At 40.9% G+C, this 10,154-nt stretch overlaps 1 protein-coding gene across 1 annotated transcript; it reads left to right on the plus strand.

The window, feature by feature from the left end:
- Nucleotides 1-1,133: 1,133 nt before the first annotated feature.
- On the plus strand, nt 1,134-9,664 carry eva1bb (eva-1 homolog Bb (C. elegans)). Its single transcript, XM_030411945.1, has 3 exons — nt 1,134-1,587; nt 6,304-6,449; nt 8,563-9,664. Exons 2-3 carry the CDS (start codon nt 6,383-6,385, stop codon nt 8,991-8,993), a joined length of 498 nt encoding a protein of 165 aa, XP_030267805.1. The 5' UTR covers nt 1,134-1,587; nt 6,304-6,382; the 3' UTR covers nt 8,994-9,664.
- Nucleotides 9,665-10,154: the final 490 nt, after the last annotated feature.

Here is a 10,154-nt window from a genome sequence, read left to right on the forward strand (position 1 = left end):
AGTAAAATTAATATCTTTGAGTTGTGGACAAAACGAGACATTTGAGGACGTCATCTTGGGCTTTGGGAAACAAAGATCGACATTTTTTTCATAATTTTCTGACATTTTATCGACCAAAAAAAATGAATCAATTAATAGAGGAAATAATCAGCTGTGAGTTGTCCCCAGTACACTGAAGCTAGAAAGGTTGCAGGATTCGCCACATAAAAGTAAAACTATGAATTTGTGTTGTCCTTTAAGGTCAATTTGTTTATGTAGCTTGTTAAAGCGTAAAAATAATCAGTCAACAAGATCTTTCTGTTATGATCCAAATTTCTTTACCAAATCCATGTGGCGCACTTTTAAACTAGTCATTTAAAGTAAAAGTGTTGTTGAGAGCGAGAGGCTAAAATGGCAGAATGAAGACATCATCACAACTAGAATGGCCCTTAGTAGAGCACATACCTCCGCCAAGGCCCAACAGTCCCCCTTATTTTAATCAAGTCTGATTCAATATCAAATAAATCATCTTTAAATCTGCCCAATCCTGATTTTTATTTGGATCTGCATAAAAAATTGTACTCTCTCAGACACCTAAATACACCTTTTTCATCACCATCAATGCATTATTCCCTGACAAATAAACAAAAATGTGGAAAACAGAAAAGAAATTCCTGGATCTGTTCCTTCATCCAGATCTGCACCAAAAGTTAAAGAGGTCTATTCTGGGCTGAGACTCGTCCTCCGTCTGAGTTTTCGGGAAATACGTTCAGTAGTTTTTGTGTAATCCTGGTAACAAACCAACCAACCAGCAGACACAAATGAAAACATAACCTCCAGGATGATATCCAGCTCAGATACAATCAAAGATTTAAGAAGGAAATGATTCAATTTAGTCTAAACTGGCATAAAATTAAAGTTACTCGATTACTTTCCACCACGCAGCAGCACCTGCTGTCCCTTCTCTACGTGCCGCTCCGCTGTTTGCTTAATAATCTCTGTGTAACTCAGTTTCCCCTCCCTCGAGGCTAAGATTAAAAATACAAAGAGCTCAATTAATCCACGAGCCCCTGAAGCAGCGCGGCCCCGTGCCCATGGCAGCCGACGAGCTATTTCCTGTTCCACCCTGTCGGCTTCACAGTGAACAGACCTCACTGTGGTGCGTTTGAGGCCGGCAGAGAGAGAGATCACCTCCCTCTGGTCAGCAGAGTGACTCCAGTAAAGTGAGGATTTTGGGGCTTTTATTGTGGAGTGGTACATTACTTTCACTTGTCTCCCAGGAAATGGAAACACCTCCTCCTCCTCCTCCTCTTCCTCCTCCTCCTCTTCATCCTCCTCCTCCTCAACTCCAGTGAGGACCGTTAGAGTCTGGTCCTCCTCCTCTAGCGGATGACAGGGAGGGGATCATAGTGGAGGGCTGCTCCCGCTCCGTCAGTCCAGCAGCTACATCAGCTCCGGACCAACCCTCTCACTGCATCTCTGTGCACGTTATGGGATCTTATCCAAGTGTTGGCTGACAGAAAAAGGTCCAAATCTGCATCTGAATTCTTTGTTTTTCAGTGGAAAGTTTGTGTTCATCAACCTGTGCAGCTCTCGTCCAGCAACAAGGTGAGTGATGGGCTGATTTCAGATGATCTTGTGTTTATCTTTGTACCCTTTTCTTCAGTATATTGAATCTCCCTGTAAATTAAGGTTTTTATTAGGGGCTTTCTGAAAGAAAAAAAATGTCTGAAGAAACTCAGATTTGCTGGGATTTTTACAATTTCTCAAGGATCTTCTCAAATATACTGCAGTCACTTTGTTGTCAGGCAATAAACGGGGCAACAAAGGAGTTTATTAGCAGGGTCTGCACCATGTTTACAAAGCCACAGACCATAAAATCCTTTGTGGGCACAGAAGCTACAACACTTTACATCTAAAATCAGCTTCTTTTGTGTATTTTAACGCTTTGTTCAGCTCTATTTTATTCACCTTCTCCTGCACAAGATTAATTCTGACAGCTCTCCCCCGTCTGAGAGATGTTTGAACATTTTATAGAAGCAGCGTCCGCTACTGTAAAATAACAAGTCCTCTCTTCTGTGGTTTCAGATTTCATCTTTTGACTTAAATGGGATTATCTAAGCAGGAAGTGTGGGAGGGTTGAACGGGAGTGCATTTTATGGGCTTACATAAACAGCTACAGCTGCCGGGCTTTGCATGTGTTATAGTAAAAAAAAGTTGAGAAGTTATTGGACGTGTCTGGAAACGTTAGGTGTTAAATCTGTCTGCCCGAAAGACTGCGGCTGCATAAAACGGACATTTGTCTCCCTCTGGTATTTGTGCTGTGCCTCCAGCCCGGACAGACTTTCACCACAAACCGCCTGTCATAAAGTCATGAGGGGTGCTACATAAGAATATATGTACAGTTTCATTCTGCAAGTGAGAAAACAGAACAAGAGTGTGGGTGTGCTCCTGCAAGGACACTATTTTTAAACTTATTATAGCGTTGTTTGTTCAGAAAAGTTGACTGTGGCACTGGCACTGTGTCTCCCTCTTATCCCTCGTGTCTATGAATAAGTCATAAACCAAGGAGGATAAAATGTTCTGGAAAATGAAAAGATAAGATGTCACTGCACAATAAATAACAAGGAAATCTTTAAACGGGGAAAAAAGGTTTTAAAAGAAATACTTTCTCCATCTTGGCAGCAGAAAATATTTTGGCACGTAACCCCCCTGTAAAAAAGCAATACGCTTTCACTTAAATGAGCTTTAACGTGTTAATTAGTGAGCTTTGTTTGTTTTGACCTCTGGGTAGAGCCTTGTTAGCTGTACCAGTCTTAATGCTATGCTAATCTAACTGGCTGCAGGCCGGAGCCAAGCTAGCTGTTTGCCTCCGTTTACAGTCTTTTGGTAAGATGCAGACTAGCTAACTCAGCAAGACAGTGAATAGGTTTTTTCCCCAAAAAAATGATGTCGTTGTTTTAAATTCACAGCAGTCAGTCACCATAATAAGGAATAACTTTTGGCAGAACCAGGCTAGCTGTTTCCCCATTTCTCGCCCTTATACTTCGCTAAGCTAACTGGCTGCTGGCTGTAATCTTTGGACAAAGCCAACCTAGCTGTTTCCAGCCTCAAGCTAAGCTAGCTGGCTCCTAGCTGTCATCTTTAGACGGAGTCAAGCTAACTGTTTCTCTTTGTTTCCAGTCTTGACGTTTATTTTAGCTATCTGGCTGCTGGTCTTAGCTAATCTTTGGCAAAGCTAGCTATTTCTCCCTGTTTCCAGTCCTTTGCTAAGTTAATCTAGCCACATGCTAGGTGTAGCTTTCTCAGCATTAAGTATATTTACAAAATGACAAAGTTTAAATGCATTTTAATCCATCAAAAAATATTTAAACAGAATAAGATCAAACATGTTAGTGAGCTTAAGACTTGTTGGCAGCAACCAGGCTAGCTGTTTTTCTACCCTATTTTCAGTCTTTATGCTAAGCTAAGCTAACTGGCTGCTGGTGGTTGATTCATTTTTAACCTACATACTTGAAAATGGTATCAAACTTTCTCAACTAACTCTCGACAACAAAGCGGATACATCCAAATTGCTAACTATGCCTTTAAAAACTTCAGATTGTAGAAAACATTGTCTTGATATCTGCCTTGTGATCGATGCTACAAGTCTGATAACCAATCTGATATGTGGGCTTGTAGAACTACAGGGTGTAAAGGCCACTCTTTAATTAAAACAAACACTGTTTGACTTTTCGCAGCCGAAACGAAAACCAAATTGCCCACTTATGTTGTTAAGGTCTGGGGGCAGCAAATTGAGGGTGTAGATGGAGTCATGCTTCTTCTGTCTGCGAGTTAAATGCCAAACAGAAAGCCGGGCCCAGTCGAAACCCATCGGTTCCCATGAGTCAGTGGACCCTGAGTCAGCCACCAGAGCGACTATCGCTGTAATTACCCCCCTAAGAAAATAAAAAAGAAAAGCCTCCAAGAGCACACTGGGCTCTGCCAAGAGTCACCAGGATAAAGATCAGGGTGGGAGAGCGTCTCGAGCCCCCCGGTGGCAGCGGCGGGAGCAGGGCATGATTTCGTTCTCCCTGGAGAGAAAAGCAGCAGAAAGAAAAACATTTGGCTCCCACGCATATTGTTGTTGTAATGACAGGGAATGTGAGGGGGTGGGAGATATCAGTCATCGTGTTTACATCGAGCTTTACAGTAACCGTGGGACCATCTGCGACAGGGCTACGTACTAAATCCAGCACTTGAGCCTCCTCTCGCCCTCAGGCTGTCAATCCCCATAAGGATCAGTGCAAAGTACAAAAATAAACATATTCAAGGACTATTTTATCAGTAAAAACTGGTTCCAGGTCGGTGGATAACCAAGACTAAAGACAGACATTGCTTCTGGAAAGACATGTATGATGTCTGGTTGTTTGTTGGTTGACCGGTTCAACGCTTTAGCCCAGAAATCTCAACAACTATTTGATGGATTTGCATGAAGACTTGTGCAAACATTTGTGTTCCCCACAGGAGGAATGATTAGTTTGGTGAATCCCGACTTCTCCTGTTGCACCATCAGTCATCCAATGAAACATCTCAACGTCTACTACATCAATTTACACGACGTTCATGGTTCCAAGAGGTTAACCCCTACTGACTTTAGTGATCCCCTGAGTTTTTCTCTGGCACCACCATGGGGTTGATATATGTGTCCTTTCCTTAAGTGTCTAAAAATAACAAGACCTTTGTTCAAGGGAACGTTTTTTTTGTTTGGTCTTCTTTTCCCTAAAACGTCTGGAGTTGAGTCAGAAAGTGAGATAGGAGATCAGCAAACATGACTAAACGTAACCTCAACACAACTTTAAGACATTTCCTTGAATGTTAGTCATGCCGGATAGATTTTCATCAACAATGGTGGTTAAACAATGAAGACAGTATCATCAAATGTCTGCTTTCATTGTTTTGACTAAGACACGTAACTTTTCATCTGTTGTCATTTGTCCAGTATCATCAAACGAGTGACATTCCCGTCAGCATCTGCTGGATTTAGTGTGTCGTTCATATGAGATAACATTAGCATGCTAAAACATAACACTTCTAAACATCAGTACGCTTTTGTTATACTGACCGAACCATTTTATACTAACAGGAAATACCCATTCATCAGTTCATGCACTGATGCATGTCAGCCACAGTGCGAGTTTGGGATGTCACAGCCAATTAAACTTCACAAATAGACATTTATTTAAATTCTCCCCCCCCAAATTGTTATTTTTGTGTTTTCCGAGGTGTCCCACGAGCTTTTTCAGCACCATCCACAATTATTTTTGATTTTTTTGCAGCTGTGAGCAGCTCCCCCGCTTCCTCAGTGCATTGTGTGAAGAGACGAGAGCGTCTGCTGACAGCACACACACGCACACACACACAGATCAGGCTTTTTGGTTTGCATATTGACTCTTCTAACTACTTATTTTTGTCTCTCTTCCAGTGTGAACATACTACCTACACAAAGTCTGTTTAGACTTAATGACAGTATGAGAGTTGCAGCTTCTGTCTTGTTTATATATCATTTTGTTCTGATTTTTGTAAATTGGTCTACAAATTGGTGTTTTTCCTCTTTTCTTTCGTTTATCATGAAGACAGCTGAAAACGACAGTTTGACAAAAAGGCTGCGGCACATTTGGAACAAAATCTATTAACAACTTATTAAACATTTACAACTGCAGACATGATGGATAATCGTAACCATTCTTTATTAATCCTTGTCTTCCGACACTTATATATTTACTGCGGACTTAATGGCTTACTATATGCAAGAGCCCAGTGAGCATTTATTCATGGATTACTGTATAAACAGTAACACTAACAAAGCCATTAGTTCCTAAACCCATCATAAACAGTGTCTGAAAACCTCTGCAAAGTAAACTAAAATGAAAATATACTTTGCTAAGAGTTTATTTGCAGGAACATGTGACATTCGTCATGTTTTCTGTGGGGAAAAGGAGAAAAAAAACGTTTCCTGGATGCCGGAAAAGAGCCTCCTCAGGCTCCGATGCCATAAATGTAAACATCCCCATCAGGCAGAGAGGGCCTCACGTTGTCGTGACCACAGGCCTGAGTGTAAAACACTTACGAGGAACACACTGTCCTTGTCTGTTGACCTCGGACACTAGTTTAGATCGCAGGAATGATGGGTGGGGAACACATTTTGTCAGGCCTCTGGCATCTGTTGGATGAACTAAGGCTTCTGTTGTGGGTTAGAAAGTGACACTATTGTTCTCTCATCAAAGGATATTACATCAGATGGAAATAGTAACACATGTCAACTGTCTGTTTGTGTTTTTTAAGTGACAGGATCTGTCATTGGTGGATAGTGGAGGAGTTCGGTCCTGGCGATGGTAGATAACTGACCCGTCAGTGAATCAGGATGGAGCCTGTTAAAAGAGACATGGAGCTGTTAAGTAACAGCATGGCGACCTACGCTCACATCAAAGGTAAAAACTCAGTGTGTCTATAATAATGTTTACTACTTTGGGCTCTGGACTCCCTGAGGGGCTCACAGGATGAATCTATGGAGTCACGAGATGATCACTAGTGTTGAAAATGAGAAAAAGAACTAAATTGTGACACACACATTTTCCCTTATCAGACTTTTCTCTAATATTTCATGGCAAATACTGTGTAGTTTAAAATCTTCAGGCCACTAATAACAGTAAAATGCATGTTGTTATGTTTAGAGTTAGATGAGAAGACTGATGACTGAAATATAAAGTAACCACCAGCAGCTAGTTAGCGTAGCTTAGCACAAAGACAGGAAGCAAGGGAAACCAGCTAGCCCTCGCTCTGTCAACAAATCTGATAACCAAAGCTAACCAATTAGCATATTGTAGCTTGTTTGTTTAATCTGTACCAGACAGACTAGAGTCAAGCTAGCTGTTGCTGTTTCTACTCTTTATGCTAAGCTAAGCTAAGGATGCTAGCTACCGCAGCAAGAAATCGAATAGGCCTAAGTATATTTACAAAAAATGATAACTGGTCCTTTAAATTTGTAGCAGTCTGTCAAGAAATGTGATAAAAAATTAAATATAACCTGCTGGTTGTTTGTTACATTTGGACAGTCAAGTTAGCTGTTTCCCTCTCTTTCTATTATGTATGTGAAGTAAAGCTAGCCGCATGCTAGATGTAGCTAACCCAGCAAGAAAGCAAATGAGTACATTTCCAAAAATGATTTACAACTCCTTAAAATTCATATCTGTCAAAAAATAAATAAATAAATAAATAAGATAGGGTTGTTATATTTGTCGGCTACAGAGTCAAGCTAGCTGTTGCCCTCTGTTTCCATTCTTTATGCGGAGCAAAGCTAGCAGCATGCTAGATGTAGCTAACTTAAGAAAACTAATAAGTATAACTCTAAAAATGACATGTAACTTATGGTGGGCGTTACAGTTCCTCCTTGACGTTCGTCCTGCAGTTTTTGTTACATTCGTCCAGAGTCATGCTAGCTGTTCCTCTCCGTCTCCATTCTTTACGCTGAACATGCTAGGTGTAGCTAACATAGCAAGAAAGTGATGTGTATTTCATTTTTGTTTTTCCTACCTGTACTCTGTCAGGACAGACTTAAAAATACAAACCTATCCACTAAAGACTGACGAGCCAAAATACATCTGGAACCAAGCAAATCTCAACAGAAGACATTTTTCTCTTGCGCTTTAATAATTCAGTTTTCTGTCTAGTCTGAATCAGTTCCAGGGACTTCAGTGTCCTGTTTTCTTTGGCTCACACCGCTGCTGTACTGCGACAGCATATCTGCTCACATAGTTGAGATTCTGGTGCTCAGAAGTAGGCAGCAGAAAAACGATAGAGAGCACAGATTCAATTCTGTTTCTGGTCAAGCAAACACACACAACCATCGTTCAGCTTCTGTGGTATTCTGAAGTATTCAGATCCTTCACTTAAGTATGTGAAACTACATTAAAAGTCCTGCATTAACAATCCTACTTTAGCCCAAATATCTGAAAATATAAAGCGTAAATCTGGGGGATGAAGTGGTATACTTATTATATATGACATTTTTAGATGGTTGATCCTGCTAGTGCTAATGATAGTTAGCATTTTACTGTTGGCGGTGTTCATGGTGGAGCTAGTTTTTTATTAACTTTATATTTAGTTTAGTCCACAGGCTCTTCCAAAAGGTTGCAGTATAAATGTGAGAGGCTGTGACATGATTTTTTGCTTGCTTTGTGAAATATTGGATAGTTTTACCTCTGTGTGTCCTGGGCGGTCTCTTTGGTGGAAGTGAAACACAACTCATTGACATCTGTGACCCAAAGTAGAGACTTCTTTTTCTGTAAAGAGCCACAAGCTGCTCCAAAAGTTTGGAAACCACTGGTACAATATTTAACAAGGCTTTTTATTTTGCAAGATAATGACAGATCTTTTAAATGTGAAATGTTAATCCAAAGAGTAATTGTGGCTGTCAGGTAAAAATGTACAATATTTCCCTCTCAGATTAAGTGGAGTAAAAGTATAAGGTAGCGCAAAATTGATATTTACAAGTATATTTTTGTATTCAAGTGTAGTAATTGTTGTGTTTCTCTGCCCACACAGCCAACCCAGAGAGCTTCGCCCTCTATTTCATGATGGGGGTCTGTTTCGGCCTGCTCATGGCTCTGTGCCTCATGGTGGCCGGCATCGCCTGCAGGACTCGCCGCCACAGCAGACCTCCCCCTTCCCCCGAGAGGAGACAGCTGAAGGAGTCCAGCGAGGAAGAGGAGGATGAAAGTATTGCTGAGGAGGATGGGGAGGAGGAGGAGGCAGCGTTGGGGATCCCTAAAGTGACAATGGGGCCCATGAGTGATTGTAGCAGCCAGTCCAACGGCACTCTGAGGAGCGTGAACGTGTTCGCGTCAGCTGATGAGCTGGAGAAGGCAAGACGCCTGGAGGAGAGGGAGCGGATCGTCAGGGAGATCTGGAGGAACGGGCAGCCTGACATCCTGGTCACGGGGACGGGGACTATTGGACGAGTGCATTACCACTAACAGACACTTTGACTGAGCCCTAAAAATCCACCTCACAGACTGCAGAGGGCAGGACACACTCAGTACACTGCACTGAGAAATGTTCAACTTGATTTAGATGGCAAGCCAACGTGTTCACTATTATACTAAGGAACTGTGGTAAAATAGTTTTTCTCCTCCTAAAAAGTCGGACTATCCAACCTTAAACTGCCCAAAAATAAAATAATAATACCCCTCTCCACTCTAATAACTTTCATAAAGTCCCCAAATAAACTCAACATTATGAAATAAGTCACCAATACAGACAAAAAGAACAATATATCCCTATTTCTTGAACACTCTAATACATTTGTACAATTCTTATTAATATTATTACATGTCATTTCATCCTACTGCTCAATAAAAAACTGTTTTACTGAACTGAAAAGGACCTTTATAAAACAAAACAGTCCTAACTTTGGTTGAAAGAGCATGTGAGCTTATTTCAAAATGTCAGTATATTTGTCTGTATTTATTCACATGATGGTTTGTTCCTTATTGTCTTATTATTTAAGTGAATCTTGAACACTTTTGTTGGCTTTTATGTTGCTCTGTGACATGAGACATTTTTGTACGCAGCTCACTTGGCTTCATCTTTATCTACCATGTCTTTGCAATGTGAATAAAAGCTAAACCACTTTTTAAATCGACAACATTGTGTGACAGCATCTGTCTGTGATCACTTCTGTCAAACAACACACTTATTTGCTTTTCTTACCGAGATTTAGATGAGAAAACTGATAGCGTCTCTGTGCTAGCCGAGAAACAGTTAGCTAGCTTAGCTTAGCTTAGCTTAGCCAAAGCGAGCTAATGTACGTACTAGCACCTATTGTGAAGTTGCCAGGCAACAGTTAGAGACTCCAGGAAAGTTACTGCTCCCGAGCAAGAAATAGTCGGGCCCGTGTAGAACCACGACATCGCGTCTCAGGTAGTTTTCAAGCAAAAGTGGTGAATATGTCTGTTGTCTATCCGTCAAATGTTACAGATTAGTTTATTTATTCGTCCTCTTTGAGGTAAACTGATTTAAAACTTGATTTGACTCACATTTTAGGAAGTTGGTTTGTAGGATTTTAGGGTCAGTCTATGAAAACGTCATTTTTTATGTCCCTAAACTTTACAGAAAAATTACACCTGAAAAACACT

This window comes from Sparus aurata, chromosome 3 (assembly GCF_900880675.1).
Source record: "Sparus aurata chromosome 3, fSpaAur1.1, whole genome shotgun sequence".
Taxonomy (NCBI): Eukaryota; Metazoa; Chordata; class Actinopteri; order Spariformes; family Sparidae; genus Sparus; species Sparus aurata.

Excerpts from the sequence above, each read along its gene's own strand:
- eva1bb (XM_030411945.1), top strand. The coding sequence starts at position 6,383 with ATGGAGCCTGTTAAAAGAGACATGGAGCTGTTAAGTAACAGCATGGCG. Across the intron at positions 6,450-8,562 it reads GACCTACGCTCACATCAAAG|CCAACCCAGAGAGCTTCGCC; the intron begins GTAAAAACTCAG and ends CTGCCCACACAG.